The sequence below is a fragment of the Monodelphis domestica genome, chromosome 4 (assembly GCF_027887165.1).
Source record: "Monodelphis domestica isolate mMonDom1 chromosome 4, mMonDom1.pri, whole genome shotgun sequence".
Classification (NCBI taxonomy): Eukaryota; Metazoa; Chordata; class Mammalia; order Didelphimorphia; family Didelphidae; genus Monodelphis; species Monodelphis domestica.
The window spans coordinates 349867468-349884490 of NC_077230.1; the positions used below are offsets into that span (position 1 = coordinate 349867468).

General features: G+C 36.1%; 1 protein-coding gene and 1 long non-coding RNA gene across 5 annotated transcripts in view; one reads left to right on the forward strand and one right to left on the reverse strand.

Annotated features, from left to right (window-relative positions):
- The window catches only part of NUP98 (nucleoporin 98 and 96 precursor), a 101517-nt gene that overhangs the window by 9062 nt on the left and 75432 nt on the right, over positions 1–17023 (reverse strand). For all 4 annotated transcript variants that reach the window (XM_056795056.1, XM_001370235.4, XM_007491076.3 and 1 more), the window contains 6 exons: positions 15959–16388; positions 14983–15212; positions 12202–12471; positions 3685–3842; positions 2719–2862; positions 1924–2063 (listed from right to left, as the gene is read on the reverse strand). In XM_056795056.1, coding sequence (XP_056651034.1) covers positions 1924–2063; positions 2719–2862; positions 3685–3842; positions 12202–12471; positions 14983–15212; positions 15959–16388 — 1372 coding nt within the window. The remainder of the gene's footprint in view (positions 1–1923; positions 2064–2718; positions 2863–3684; positions 3843–12201; positions 12472–14982; positions 15213–15958; positions 16389–17023) is intronic.
- On the forward strand, positions 2001–3526 carry LOC130453845 (uncharacterized). Its single transcript, XR_008911449.1, has 2 exons — positions 2001–2106; positions 2699–3526. It is a non-coding gene; the product is annotated as an uncharacterized LOC130453845 (long non-coding RNA).

Here is a 17023-nt window from a genome sequence, read left to right on the forward strand (position 1 = left end):
CAGAGCTGCTTGCTCCTTTTTGGGGAAACTTCTAAATCTAAAAATTTTTTTTAATGTAACTGAAGTCTTCTTTTCTCTAAGCTTTATTCCTGAATTGAAGCTTTATGCCACAATTGAACTACATTCCTGTCAGCATTCCTGGGTAGTTGGTCAGTCCTGCTTGGCCTCACACTTTGGATTAAGGGCACGCCAGGCCAAGGGTTGCTGTTCTAGTCTGTTCCCTGCTGTTTCTAAGGTCTTCTAAGGCCAAAACTTTGCATCTTTGAAACAGAGCCTCTAATTAGAGAAGAGCTAATCTTGCTGCTTCTGAATGGTCTTGCAGGTTTGCATGTGTTTTGAGGCCAACTCTAGTCTGGGAAGCCACTAGTTTGGTTGCCTAAAACAGCTGGTTTTGCTGGTGGCTCCCTTTCCTATTGTCCATGGGCAGCTAGCTCATTTTTGGTGCAATTCTAGAATGGAAGAAAATAGTTACTATAGGTTTTTAATTGAATCTCTTAATCATTATTTGAGTACGAATTTCAGATTTTTGCAGGAACAGGATTGATCTTGCCTTTGTCCATGCTGACATTTTTGCTTCAAATTCCCCCTGGCTCTCTTAAAAAAATAAAATTGATTTGTAGCTTTTTTAACTTCACCAGGATTTCTCTGAGCATCTCTATCCTTGCCCCTTTGCAGAGAACCATGTTATATATAACAAATATAAAGTAGAACTTGCCCTCCTTTCTTAGCAAAACTTATCAGTGTATCAAGTCTTAAAATATATGAAATGTACAATGAAGGACCCTTCAGCAAAGAAAGATATTTTCTCTTTTCTTTGTTTTTCAAGATTCTGTAATATCCGTGTGTGTGTGTGTGTGTGTGTGTGTGTGTGTGTGTGTGTGTGTGTGTGTGTGTTCGTTCGTTTTTTTCAGGGGGGGGAGAGGGAGATACAGCTGTGCTTACTTTTATTCTACATCAGACTGTAAATCTTTACATGCTTCTCTGTATTAACAATATATCATTTATCATAATGCAGAGATATTTCATTACATTCATGTACCACAACTTGTTTAATCAATGGTCATCAACTTTGTTTCAAATTCTTCACTCTCACATAATGTTACTATAAATATTTTTGTGTTTATAAAGACTTTCTTATTAATTTCCTTGGGGGTCTAAGCCTAGTAGAAGAATTTCTGGGTCAAAGATTATGGACATTTTAGTTACTTCATTTGAATAATTCCAAATTGCATTCAAAAAATGGTTTTACTAATTCACAGCTCCACCAACAGTATAGTAATGAGCCCATCTTTCCACAACACCTGTAATGTTGACTATTATCTTCTGCCATTTTTGTCAGGATAAGGTGAAATCTCAATACTGTTTTGATCTGCATTTCTTTTATTAGTAGTGATTTTGCACATTCTCTATATAGTTGTTAGTATTCATAATTTTCTCAGAACTGCTTGTTCATATCTTTTGAACAGACAGCTTTTAGTCTTACATACAATACATACCAATTTGTTGTTTATTTATCTTAGATGCAAATTTTTTTCCTGAGAAATCTGACATAAAGATTTCTTTCCCCAATCAACCTTTTCCTTTCTAATTCTTCTAGATGTACTGATTTTGTCTGTGCAGAAGCTTTTCAGTATCATATAGTCAAAGTTATTTATTTTATCTTTTGTAACTCATTAAGGTCATGCATCAATTTTGAATTTATTGTACTGTATTGGTTAAAGATGTTGGCCTAAACCTATTTGCTCAAGACTGTTTTCCAGTTTCCTCTTTAGTTTATATCAAATGGAATTTTTTACTAAGTAATTTGTTTTCCAATTTACTGAAACCTGGGTAAAAAGGTAAAAAGTAGTAGCAAGGTTAAGGGGGCTAAGGGAAAGGGGTGGGGAGGAGAGGAACCTCCAGGGAAAAACAAATCCTACTTACCTGTCACTGTAGAGCTTGAGAAGGTGAAAAGACACATCTCTGAGAGGTCTCCTTGTGTCATCTTCTTCTAACACACAGCCAGAGTCTTCAAGGTATGAAGGCAGAGGACTGCAGGCATACTTCTCACTTTCACAGGTGTTCTGCAGAGAGAGGATAATAAGACTGGCTTTCATTCATTCTTTGGTGAGAAAATAACCATTTCAATTTTTTAATTTAAATTTTCTTGCTTTTCAAGGCAGGTTAGGAACATAAGAGGCTAAAAATTTTTCTTAAAATTTCAGAAAGTTATAGTATAGCTGTGCTCAGATGTGTGGCCATCATCTTTTAATGAACTTTCTTCATCTGAGACTTCTGTTATTTTCCTGGCTCTTTGGCTCTAATGTCTCTGACAAATCCTTTTGATAAAAGGAAATATGACAAGATAATAAAAAGAACTATGACAAAAATAACATTTAAATTAGCAAAAATAATATTTTTTAACTTGAACAGAGCCTCAAAATAAGGTCCAAAATAAGGACAGTTACGAACATCTTAGCCTCCCATATCTGGATGTCATTAAGGAACATTACTAAATAAAGCCACTGACTTGAGAAATTCTGATCAAATAACATCAGTATAGGATAAAATGGATTTTTAAATAAAGGAAAAATAAGATTTTTTTCTCAAAGGGTTCTAGTCCAATTTGCCTAGAGTCAAAAGAATGGACCACAGAAATCAGATCATCTCTCACATGATGGCAAAGAGTGAGGATTCCTGAACCTTTTTTTCTTCTTAGGTTTACCTAATATTCATTACCTGGAATGCTTCCTCATACATGCTGAGAGCCTGGGAAATGGAAGCAGTAGGAGGAAGAAGGTACCAGAAATGAATAGCAATTGAGCGTTTCCAATCCAGTTGGGAACAGACATTGATATTCTTCTGTTCTGAGAGTCGCCATACCTGCAAAGGTCATCAAAAATGAATGGTGGAAGCTTGTAGATGCCCATATATTATTCATGTGTAATGAATGTATTTCTATATACTGAGAATTTAAACATGGAAGACTCAAGGACATTTAGTTAGGAGAAATACTGTATGTACATCATGCATAATGGCTGCTTATTTCTTGAGCCACTTACTGTCTAGTTTATGTTTTTGTAGGAAATCTTGATATTGATTGGTTCATAGATGAATCCTTGGTTTTATAAAACAAACTAAATAATAGTTTGTTATTATTATTATAATAGAAAAAATTTTTCACACACACACAAAAAAACCCAAGTGTAGCATTTCTTAAACATGTACTAATACTAGTTTTGTATAAGGAAGGAGGGCATCTGGTGGATTTTGCATTTCCTAAAAGTGTATGGTCATTATCTGTCAGCGAATACAATGGTTTTTGCTGTCCCCCTCGCCACCCCCCCAAAAGGTGTAATCAGTCATCTGCTCCAATTTTGTTTCAGATATTTTGCTAAGTACAGGAGATACAAAAGCAAAACAGCCCTTGCTTTCAAGGAGCTTGTATCAATCAGAGAAGATAACATGGTAGGTGGATTATGATCTCTGAAGGGTCACTAATCTGTTTCAGAAGATTATTCAATTTGTTTTTGGACTGTTCAACAAATATTTATAGATCATCTAAGTTCACTTCAAGTTCAAGCTCATTAGAAAGACATTTGGGAGATAAGGACTCTTGTGGCCAAAACTTGTGGCTAACACATAAGTCTTATTTTCAGAACAAGAAGTCTTAAATTATCTGAAAAATGGGAGAAAAGGACATACTGGTTTTCCAGCCAAGAGAGTAAAAATGCGTAGTCGATCCTCCTGGATGAAGCAGTCTGCCTGGAGCCGATGCCAGTCTACCAGCTGCATGGTGAGCAGGTCCCGGATTGGCTGGCTTCCTCCCAGCTGGGACAGAAGTAGGGCAAGTCGGTGATCACCTAAAAGAAAATCCCAATTATTCATTTCACAAGGCCCCCTAAAAGAGCCAGTAAGATCTGGGGCTACATGAAATTTAGCACACTTAACAACATCTGTTTAGCTCTTAAAAGTCTACAAATCATAAATAATCTGGATTACATCAAATTAAAAAGTTTTTGTACAAACAAAACCAATGTAACCAAAATCAGAAGGGTAGCAACAAATTGGGAAACAATCTTCATAAAAACCTCTGACAAAGGTTTAATTACTCAAATTTATAAAGAACTAAATCAATTGTACAAAAAAATCAAGCCATTCTCCAATTGACAAATGGGCAAGGGACATGAACAGGCAGTTCACAGCCAAAGAAATCAAAACTATTAATAAGCACATGAAAAAGTGCTCTACATCTCTTATAATCAGAGAGATGCAAATCAAAACAACTCTGAGGTATCATCTCACACCTAGCAGATTGGCTAATATGACAGCTATGGAAAGTAATGAATGCTGGAGGGGATGTGGCAAAGTAGGGACACTAATTCATTGCTGGTGGAGTTGTGAATTGATCCAACCATTCTGGAGGGCAATTTGGAACTATGCCCAAAGGGTGATAAAAGACTGTCTGCCCTTTGATCCAGCTATAGCACTGCTGGGTTTGTACCCCAAAGAGATAATAAGGAAAAAGACTTGTACAAGAATATTCATAGCTGTGCTCTTTGTGGTGGCCAAAAATTGGAAAACGAGGGGATGCCTGTCAATTGGGGAATGGCTGAACAAATTGTGGTATATGTTGGTGATGGAATACTATTGTGCTAAAAGGAATAATAAACTAGAGGAATTCCATGGAGACTGGAACAACCTCCAGGAAGTGATGCAGAACGAAAGGAACAGAACCAAAAAAACATTCTACACAGAGACTGATACACTGTGGTACAATCGAAGGTGATGGACTTCTCCATTAGTATCAATGCAATGTCCCTGAACAATCTGCAGGGATCTAAAAAATACTACCCACAAGCAGAGGATAAACTGTGGGAGTAAAAACACTGATGAAAAGCAACTGCTTGACTACAGGGTTGGAGGGGATATGACTGAGGAGACACTCTAAATGAACACTATAATGCAAATTCCAACAACAGGGAAATGGGTTCGAGTCAAGAACACATGTGATAACCAGTGGAATCATGCCTTGGCTATGGGAGAGGGAAGGGGGGGGGGGGGGGGAAGGAAAAGTAAATGATCTTTGTTTCCAGTGAATAATGTATGGAAACGACCAAATAAAATAATGCTTAAAAACTAAAAATAAATAAATAAATAAATTGCTATCCCAGTACCTCATAAAAAAAAAAAGTTTACAAATCATTTTTTATTACAGCTCCAGTTAGGTAGGCAGTGCTCTATTATTATCCCTATTTCAGACAGAAAGAAATGGACTAACTCAGGGCTCATGTCTTTTCACACCATGCTGTCTATTCTATTTACTTGTTTTTTACTTAAACATTTAAATCTCCTTAGCAAAGACTCAGTTCTTATTTTTCTATGGTGCCATCAAGACATGTATATAGATTTCACAGTAGAAAGTGTGTGGAAACGGAAGAGTTGGGTCAAAGACCAAAATCTTGAACTAATTTGTTCTTAATCTCTCTGGGTCTCCATTTCTTCACCTATAAAAATAGGAGGTTGGACTAGATGGTCTCAAAAGTCCCTTCAAGCTCTAAATCTGTATTTTTACGACAATCTCAAATTGAAAAAGGATCATGAACAAAAGAAATACCAGTAGCTAGGTGGTACAATGCACAGAGTGCTGGACCTGGAAAGGAGATATGAGTTCATAGCCTACCTCAGACAGGAGTTGTAACTCCAGATAAATCACTTAATTTGTCTCCATTTGCAATTCTATAAAATTGGAGTACCAATAGCACCTACCTCCCAGAACTGCTATTAAGGATAAAATGAAAAATTTGTAAAGCGTTTTGCAAACCCTAAATTGCTATCTATATAGGAGTTGACAGTTGAAGAATGTATTTCCTTCAATATCCAGTATCACATTCAGGCAAAATCTAATATAGTTTTGTACACTGAATTACATATAGAAGATCAACTAGCCTAATGCTCTATTTTGAAATGGCAGGTGTGCCTCAGAAGACAGTTTGTCTGTAGAGTGGACAGTTTTTATGGCAAGGTTATGATCATTTTCATATGGACATCACTTTTAATATGGAAGAGGCACATTCAAAAAGATTCTGGTTAACATTCCTGGTTAAAAGAACTTTATAAATAGTTTTCTTATCTCCCACAGCCATTTTCAAACAGCCTACCTCACTTTCCTGCTTTGTGACTATAATTTGACCACTGATAATTCACTCCAATGACAGTAGGCCAGTTCTTCTTCTCTTAAGCAGAAGCCACAGATGCTGGTAGAGATCAAGCTGAATATGTTCTGGCACTAGTATACACTTTATAAGCTATTACTTTAAAAAACTGTTTTTTATGATTATTAAAACTTGGTAACATTCATTCCTTATACAAAGAACAGATAAAAGAGAGCTAAATATGACATTGTAAATTTCTATTATACACAGCTTGTTTAAAAAAAGTCAATCCTAGATTTCCTGACAGTTCTAATACTACCTAGCTTTTCTGCCTCCTTCAAATATCATTCCTCTCTTTGCACATCTATTGTTAATGTTTCACTGACACTCATTTTTGTTAAAAATAAAACCAAACAAAAAACCCCAAATTACTATCCTCTTAATGCTTCCCTTTCTAAAACCATTGCATCAATCATAGTTTTTACTCTATCAATTATTATTTTGGTTTAGTCCACTTCATTCTGACTCATTTTAAACAAGTCCTTATAAGTTTCTTGTAATGTCAATTTTGTCAAAAATATTACATTACATTCATATAACATAATTATATTTAGCCATCTCCTAACTATGTTCACCCATTTTGTTTCCAATGCTTTGCTCGCAATAAAAAGTAATGCTATAAATACTTTGGGGCAGATGGGTCCAGAAAGGGCCTCTTTCTTTTAGTCTCTTTGCCTAGTAGTGGTATGTATTGCTGGGTAAAAAGGCATGCAGAATTTAGTGACTTTTGGGGTACAATTCCCAATTGCTTTCTAGAATGTTTCAATCAATTCATAGTCTTATCAACAGTTTATTTATATGGCTGTTCTAAAGCCATCATTTTCCCTTTTTGGTCATATTTACTAATCTGATGGTGTGGGGCAGAAGAGCAATTGTTTTCATGTCTTTCTTAAATTACTTATTGATTTGGGCCATTTTTTCATATTTCTATGGCTAACTTGGATTTCTTTCTTCTTGAAAACTGCCCGCTCATATCCATTGGACATTTTATCTACTGGGGAATGGCTCTTGATCTCAAAAATTTGAAAATATTCTTCATATATCTCTGAAATGAAAACTTTATCAAAGAATATTTCTGCAAAGAGGTATTTATGCAAAACATTTTAAACATAAAAATCCAACTTACAGTCATAGTAATCTTTTTAATATTTTGCTATAATCTCTTTCATCTATAGTTTTCTTTCTCTGATTTATCTCTCCTTTGTCTATATTTGTCTCATTGAAAAAGTGGGGGGGGGGGGGGGGGGCCCGCGCAGCTGGGTGTATTGAGAGCCAGGCCTAGAGACGTTCAAATCTGGCCTCAGACTTCCCAGCTGTGTGACCCTGGGCAAGTCACTTAATCCCCATTGCCTAGCCCTGACCACTTTTCTGCCTTGGAGCCAATACACAGTATTGACTCCAAGATGGAAGGTAAGGGTTTAAAAAAAAAAGAAAAGAAAAAGGTTGGGATTCCTTCTTTCACTAGTTTTGAAAACAATTTAATATAAATTAATGATTCTTTGGATGTTTGATAGAATTTATTTGTAAATACATTTGGTTGAGGCCTTTCACTTTCCTTTGAGAGTTCGTTTATTGTGGTAAAATTCAATTTCTCTTTCAGAAATTGGAATATAATTTGTTGTTCTGTTACCCTGGATATTTTACATTTTGACATGTCAGCTTTGCAATTGAAAATGACTGTTTTGAAAATATAAAGAACAAGCTCGACCCCAAAGAAGAGATATGAAGATAACTGTTTCCCCTCCAACCCCTGTGCTTTTTGCAGAGGAATGCTGAAGATGAGAATTCCATGGATATGGAACACTGCATAATATCAAATTAATCAGATAATAATCAGATTTTTAAAATATATTCCTCAATTTTGCTAAATTTTCTTCCTCTCAAGAAAATGATTATAAAGAATAGCTCTTTAGGCAGGAAAAGGTAAAGTATACAAGAGGAAATCTAGGTGGTATTAAAAAAATTAAAAATCTATTGTTTTAAATGTTAATAGTCATATAACTGGGCAAAAAACATTTTAAAATTATTTTTCCCTATTGAAAATTATTTTTAATTCTCCTCTAATTTTTATTATTGACAACTTGGTTTTCCTTTTTCTTTTGATTTGTTGCTCTATTCTTTCTTTTGCAAAGTATGCCTTCTGCTGCATTCAAAAAAATTTTGATTCATTTTCTTTGATGAAATTATATACTGTTTCTATATCTAGTTCTCCGATTCACCAATTCTCTAAGACTAAATATTTAGCTATTATTTAACTTTGAATCACTTCTTCAAAGTCTTATGTTGAATAATTCTGTTTTTGTATACTTGTTTATGAGGTTTTTAAAAAAGTACCAAAACACGCTCAATTTTTGTAAAGGTTACAATATCACCTAAAAATTAGGCATATTCTTTTATATTTTTATTTAGCAATTGCCAAAGATTATAATGAACTTGGGGGGGGGGTTCATTTTATTATTTCAAATTAATAAAAATCTAAATCTTTTCACTCTTATCTTTCCTTGTCCCCTTTAAAAATCCTTATATGGACTGTCAAACAAAACTGAGTCCTTCACCTCTCTATCAGGATGTGGGTAGCATGCTTCACCTTAAATCCTTTGGAATCATGGATGATCATTGTAGTGATCTGAGTTCTAAGTCCTTCCAAGTCTTTATGATATTATCAAGATTGTTCACTTGGTTCTGCTTACTTCATTTTGTCAGTTCATAAGTCTTGTCCAGGTTTCTCCGAATTCATCCCCTTCATTTCTGACAGCACAACAGTATACCATCACACTTAGAAATACATTCAAAATTTGTTTTCCCTCTTATTTGTCCCTTACCAGTTTAAGGGATTATTTGGTTTTGAAACTCTACTCCTTTTTTGGGGTCAGAGTCAGAGAGTTATAATTTGCTTTTGTATTTGCTCCTCTCTCAGTATATAACCCAAGATCCATGAATGATCCTCACCCTCAACTGCTGCCTCTAGACATGGATCATCTCTTCTATCTATACAGTGACTCCTCACTTATTGCAGGAGTTATGTTCCAGAGAACCCCGCGACAGTTGAAAATCTGTGAAGTACAGCCACTGAGCCAATAGGCACCCAGGATTGCATTTCATTCCATCAGCCAACAGTATGCTGTGTTGGCAAACTTGCGCAAGCAGTAGTGGTGTGCTGCATTTCCATTGTGTACAGTACAGTATTCATCTGCAAAATCCCACGATATAGTGAAAACTCCAGTGAAGCTGTGATAAGGGAACTGTGATATAGCGAGGGACAACTGTACAGGGTCTATGCCTCAGATATAGGTAGGAAGCAAAAGACCTATCAACTGCCAACTGTTCTGACTCCCTTGTACAAGGTCAGGATGTTCTGTGTGGATCTAAAATCTCTTTTTGCCTTAGTTCAGTCCTCTCTCATTTATCTGATGAATAAAATATCCTTCTCCAACTATGTGTTTGTGGAAATTCTTTCTTGTGATCAGTTCATATAAAGAGATGTTAAGGAACACTCACTCCCCTCCCTTCTTTGTAGTTTTCTACTGTGTACTCCAATTATATGAGATTTTCTATGTATTTCTCTCTTCATTTCCTTCTCTCTTTAAGACCAACAAAGGCACTCCCAGGGCTCTTACAGACACTCTCTGTGATCCACTGGACAATGATAAGAGTCCTGAGAAGACACTGTCATTTCTTCATATGAGAATATAAAGAGTTCATAGTGGTAACAGCTATATTTTGGTGGTCCTGATTGGCTTCTTGAGAACTGAATTATTTCTTTTAGGCTGCTTGTATTTTTTTTTCCTTTAACCTGGAAGTTCTGGATTTTGGCTATAATATTCCTAAGAGTTTTGAAAGGTTTTCTTTCAGGAGGTGGACTCTATTTTCACTCTGCTCTCTACTCTAGTTCTAAGAAATCTGGGAGTTTTATGATTTCTGAAGTGTGTACAGCTTATGTGCACACTTGCATTTATTCAACTCCTTTTTCAGATTCATAAAAGAGCCCTTCCCCACTTTCCTTCCATATTTTTTTAGTCCTTCCTTCCTTTTAAATTTATTATTATTCTTTTAAAAAATGTCCATGGTTATATGATTCATGTTTTCTCCTGCCCAAAGTTATTAATTTTTTTAAAAAAAGAGCAATCCTTTAAACCCAAAACCCTAAGTCACATACCCATATAAACAAGTGATAAATCACAAGGTTTTCTCCCTGGATTTCTGCTCCCATAGTTCTTTTTCTAGATATGGATAGCATTTTTTCTCATAAGTTCCTCAGAATTTTCCTGGATTGCATTGCTTTTAGTAGCAAAGTTGATCACATTTAATCATCCCACAATGTTATAGTCTCTGTGTGTAATGTTCTCCTCGTTTTGCTTGTTTCACTGTGCATCAGTTCAAGTAGGCCTTTCTAATTCTTATAGAAATCCATCAATTCATCATTCTATATAGTACAATATATTGTATTCCATCACTATCATATACCACAATTTGTTCAGCCATTACCCAATTGAGGGATATCCCCTCATTTTTCTATTTTTTTGCTACCACAAAGAACCCAGCTATAAAAATGTTTGTACAAACAGGTCCTTGCTGAGCTTTTAAAAAAAAATCTCTTTGGGATATAAACTCAGTAGTGGTTTTGATAGATCAAATGGCATGCATTCTTTTAAAGCTCTTTGGGCATGATTCCCAATTGCCCTCCAGAATGGTCTGATCAATTCACAACTCCACCAGCAATGCATAAGTGCCCTAACATTGCCATATCCCTTCCAACATTTATTTCCCTTTCCTGCCATATTGGCCACTCTGCTGGGTATAAGGTGGTACCTCAGAGTTGTTTTGCCCCGCATTTTTCTAACCAGGAGGGATTTAGAGCATTTTTTATGAGTATTGATAGTTTTGATTTCTTCCATCTGAAAACTTCCAGGCTCTTCTTTGGCACTTCATTCATTCAAAACAGTCATGTATTTCAATGTTATTCTTAATTTCTTCTGTTTTTCTTCCCTTTTTCTTTCCTTTCTTAAAACAGAGCAAAACCAAACCCACTCACTACCTGTGTTTATATGTTACTTAACTTCCTCTATGTCCCTTGAAAATAGGATTTTTGTCCTCCTATCAGAATGTAAATTCTAAAATGTTTTTATCTTGACTTTTGCACTTGCATTTCAAAGTTTTACTCACTTCTGGTCTTTTCACTAGGAATGCTGAGAAGTTATCTTTTCTAATAAGGTTATACTTGGTATGGTAGATTAATTTTGCTTTTTATGCCAAGATTTCCTCTATTTTTATTCACAAAATGGTCTTATGTGATCCTAATTGTGGATTCCTAGTACTTGAAAGTATATGCAATATTTTTTCCCCTTTGATTTGGAAATTCAGGATTTGGGCTATGATATTCTTTTATGTTTTTAGTCTGTAGTTTCTTTTCAGAGGTGATCAGTAGATTCTATTTTCACGTCATTATTCAGTTCTAAGAGAAACATGTAGCTGACAAATGTTGGAGACCAAGATTTTATGGAGCTGAAGTCTCTGAGGCCTACCTTTTTTTTTACTACCATATAATTGATATGATAGATTACACCTGTTTTTCAGGATGTTTCTTCCTAAGATACCTGCCCAAATATTTCATTCAATAAATATCCTAGGCCCTTGTTGGTAAACCTATAAAACATGTGCCAGAGGGGGCTGGCTCCCCTCCCCATCTCTGTGCATGCCTGAGGAATACTTCTCACATAACCTGCCCCTCTGCCCAGCAGCCAATGGGAATGCTTTCTCCCTCCCCTGTCTGAGGTAAGGAGGTGGCTCACATGTGGCATGAGAGTTGCAGTTTGGGCACTCGGTTTCTAATCACTGTTCTAGACACTGTTAAACTATGAGTTATTAAACAAATACTACTTTTTAGAAGCTTTGAGACTAAGTAGGGAGATCAAAGGGACACAAGATAAATTAAAGAACATATATGTAATTATGTGTCAAGATAAGTGGTAGAGACCATAGGTACTAAGCTGGACTCTGGGTCTCTTACCTGACTGTTGGGCCAAACGACAAGCCTCACTGATCCTCCTGCCTGTGAGGTAGCTGAAAACAGCCTCCACAGGATTGTCTTGTCGGGACAGGGCTACTTCCTCCTCAATGCGATCAGCTGCTGTCTGTGACAGCCAACGGGAGAAAGCTCTGCGGCGTTCCAGACTGTGTACATACTCACTGGGCTCATCCAGCTGATCTTCTAGTTCCTTCAAGTGACCCCAGAGGGCTTCACATAATGTCCATGTCAGGCCCCAGTGCTTTACTACAGCTAATGGGAAGACAGCAGAAGTTTAAGTGTCAAAATATGTCCTAGGCTAGGAAAGAACAAGGGGTCAAACAGGGCTGGCTTGCCTAAAATAAACCAGGTAGAGACCATTACTGTTGAAGCTTCTACCTAAATACAGAAGCTGTTTGTTCACAGAAGAAACTATTTGTAACTTCAGATCACTTTCTTTTTAACTCAGACTTCTAAGCTATAATCACTGCATGTCCCAAAGGCATTTTTGTAGTGTCTGCATATCATGAAGGGATTAGGATAGTAAGTGGTTAATTGTGAAAACTGGGTGAACCACACTGATCCCATTTTGTGACTCAATTCTAGCCTAGCTCAGTTCCCTTTCTATTCAATTATAGGTCTAATCCAATTTGTATCTTGTGAGAAAACTTTATTCAATTGTAGGAATTGGGGGAAAAAAAACTTATTGCATTGTTTAAACCCAACATTTTGTGGCTGGGAAGCTGGAGAACCTCTACCTATTGCTTAGAGAAAGTAGGTAGAAACTCAGATTCAAAGAATTGTTGCAAGGAATTTTCTCACAATTGTACATCTAAAGCAACTCATGTTTTATCTAAAAACTGGCCTGGTACTGATCATTTAGTTGTTTCGACGTTCCTCTAATTGTTCAGACACTTGGTAGAGAAAGTGGGACACCTTTTTTTCTGAATTCAGGGAATTTCACCTGTTCACTTGCTCTGCCCCAATTTAAGTCAAGTCCATAATCTTTCCTCCAATTAGAAATCATATTACATAGTGTTATATCCCAAATATCTTTTTTAAAGTAATTGGTCTTATTTGATTGTTTCTAATGCATGCTGAAGTTTCATACTTGAAGGAGTTGTCCCAGTAAATAGGCCAAACTTCCACTTTAGTCTTTTAGCCAGAGATTAGGTTTCTAAAAAAAATTTAAAAATCCAAAAACTGAAAAGAACCACCCCCTAAAAAAAGCCTCAATAGATTTTGGAAGTTTGGGGATTAATCATGTTAAGATCTCAGGGGACAACTCTTAGGAGTTTGGGTAGTTCTAGGAATTGATCCCCTTCTGAAATATCTTGGCAAGTTTGGGGTGCCACTCTATAGAATTTGTTTTGAGGAAAAATAAGAACTAAATTCCATATAAGTTTTAGGAAGAAATGGTACTTACAGCACCTCTTGCCCACTCCTTCAAATCCTTCCCCCAAACTTATAGAGCTCTTGTTTTAGTGTAGTAAAGGAAGGCAGTTAGTTTAAAAGTAATTCCAGTGTGAAGAAGAAAACAAAAATAAGCATGTGGTTTTCAGTTTTAATTACCTGATGCTTCCTTGACCATGAAAAGAGAAAAGATTGTTTAAATCAAGGAGCAACTTAAAAATGAGAAAAATTTAATTACAGGATGGAAAAGGTGATTTAAACTGAAAATGGAAAGATTTCCTTTGAGTCCCTCCATCCCAGTGGTGATTCCCCTTTGACTCTCATTCCAGCTCAGAAACTTCCTGTAAAATCCGAACTCAGAGACCCTTCCCCTTAGATTTGTTTCTGAAATAAAGGTGCTAGAAAACAAACAAACAAACAAAATGCTTAAAATGCAAGAAAGCCTGAGTTATAATCCAGCCTCAGAAATTTATTAAATGTAGGCTCTTAAGCAAGTTATCTTTGCCTCAGATTCCTGGTCTATAAAGAGGAAAATAGTAACAGTAGCCAGACTATCTTTCCATTTTGTTATACATTACTCTCACTGAGTATTTCACAGTCCAGACAAATGGGCAATCTCTAATTTCTCTATTCTTTGCATACATTCCATTTCTCATCTGTGTGCCTTTGCGTGGAATAGAATGAACTATTTCATATCCACCAGAATTTTTCTCTTCCTTCAAGATGATGCTCAAGAGACACTTTCCAAATCAAGCCTTTCTTATATTGTGTATTTATTATGCACTTATTCATCTATTTACATGTTTTCTTCAACAAAAGAATAAAAGCCTAAGATGTTTTCATTCTTTGCATTTTATTGAATCCTAACAGCCCCCCAAAGTGCCTGGCCTGTAGTAGGTGCTAAATACTAGGAGGACTAGAATTTAATAATGCCTTTTTGTTTTATCATAAAGAAAACAGAGAAGACAATAAGATGATGACTTCTGATTTGAAGTAAAATTCTAAATGGGGTTTTTTTTTGTGTGCAACCTAATTTTTAACAAATGCTTGCTGACTGATAACCTATATAACATTAGGAAAGTTGTAGCTCACTAGGTTTCAGTTTCCTATAGAGTAACAGTTCTAAATCTATACTTTCATGAAGCAGTTACTAGGTACATGACCTTGGACAAATCCTACTCTGGCCTAGAGCTCTAAGTCTAGATCTCCAAGGTCTTTCCTATCCCTAATAATCTTTGAATCTACTCATTTCACCAAAAATTTATGGAGTAAGAAAATTTTTCTTTTTAGATCTTCATATTCTATTTCCCATGTTCCTAATATCAACTAGGTCTAAGATACAGGGCCAGGGAAGCCAGAATGAATACTTACTTTCTGATTCTGCTAAGTCTTCTGATATCTCTTTCACCCAGTCTGCGTAGTCATGAATGACAGCTACTCCAGGATTAGGGACCACAAGAGGACACAATTCATCTACATGAACAGTGCTGTGCTTAAGCTTGATATCCAAGGGAGTCTGGTATAATTGTACATCTCTATCCATCTTCCTTTGTCTCAAACTCAGTTTTTCAACATGGACTTTGAATGGGGACTCGGTCAGACTAAAAAGTAAGAAATTAAGTCAGTTTGGGAATATGGAGCAAGTATTTAAATGCAATAAAGGTACTATTGATTTTAAAATTAAGTAATATTAGACCACAAATCTGTTGTTTGAAGGAATTTTGAGAACTAAGGTCAAAAATGGTACAGAGCTCAGTTACAATAAAATAAAGATAATTATATCCACTTTCTTAGAACTTTATCATGCTTATGCTCTGACTGCTCAGAAGTAAAATATTAGCTTCTAGTAGTAATAAACATTGGTTCCATTAGATTTCAGACTAATTTTGTCTCATTATAAAGCTAGAAAGGTTCTTGGAAGACATTATGAGACATCAAGTAGGTCTAATAGCCAGGTGTCTTAAGACTAGAAAGCTGAACAACTTAGATTTGAGCTTGCTAAGAGTTCTTAAGATTCTGAATTCACTTAAACAACTACAATGATAAGGAAAAAGCAATCTGTTCATTTTGGAAGACCTCTAATTACAATGAAGATCTTCCTTATGTTGAAGCAAAACACATCCCCTGTAACTTCCAACTCATGCCTCCTAGAGCTCTTCCCTCATGAATCATTCTTAAAATAATATATTGTCTAAAAAGTCCCCAAGAATATAACTAGGCCAACATAGTTAGTAAACAAAATTAGGCCAGAACCATGCGATCTCCTGATCTTGTCCATAGCCTCTTCAACTATCTTCTCTATCACCCCACCAAATTTATGTTGAATGAGATAAGAAACATTGCTCACGATTTGACAGTTATTGGGTTAGGCAGGAATCCATATTCCATAGATTCAGTGCTATGATTATCTCCAGATTCATGGCATCCACTCAGTTGATCACCACTATTAACAAAGGTCCAGTTGGGACCCCAGCCAACCCGGAATGAACGTCCCATGAAGAGTGCCATATCCATCAAGAGTTTCCCTTTACCATAGGCGACAGATTTTTCCAGGGGAACAAGACCAGGTTGTCTTCGAGCACCCACAGTTTTTAACTGTATTTCAGGTGCTGGGGTAGGCACTGCAAACACAGGGGCCAGTGGTGGAGGGACTGACCAAGGAGATGTAGAAGGGACACTTGCTAAAGATGAAGCTCTAGGATTTCGAAAATCTGGCGCAGAGGCACTTGGCGAGAGAAAAGTTGCACTTGTAAACTTTGACTGTAGTAAACCACCAACTAAGGCAAGGGAAAAAAATATTAACAAAAAGTCCAATTAGTTTATGACTCCTTTAAGTAATGTAGTTTTCAATGACATCAACACTTACTATATTACCAACTAAATAATCAACATTCATTAAAATTTTTAAAAACAACTCATGCCTTTTGCCTTAATGCTAATTCTAAGATAAAAAAAATAGCAAGGGCTAAGCAATCAGGGTTAAGTGACTTGCCCAAGGTCACATAGTTAGGAAGTGTGTAAAGCCACATTTGAACCCAGGTCTTCCCAGTTCCAGACCTGGCACACTATCCACTGTGCTGCCCTAAGTTAATCTTTAATACTAATTATTTGTGGGGCACCGGAGAGGGATAAAGTTTTTATTTCTATCAAATTACTTTACAGTAAAAGGATCTGAAACATAAGAACCAAAAGTATTAACCTCTCAGTGGGAAGTAAAGATTTAATAAGGAATAACTGAGGACACATTGTGAATTCTCTATAGGTATGTTCTACCTATTATTATTAACTGGTTCCACAAAAAGACAATGTTAGAATAACTGACATTAAGAGGACAGCTAACTTCCATATAAGCAGCATTCAAAGGTCAGTAAGATCAACAAGCAGACTGACATTCAAGGGTGTTAATATGACT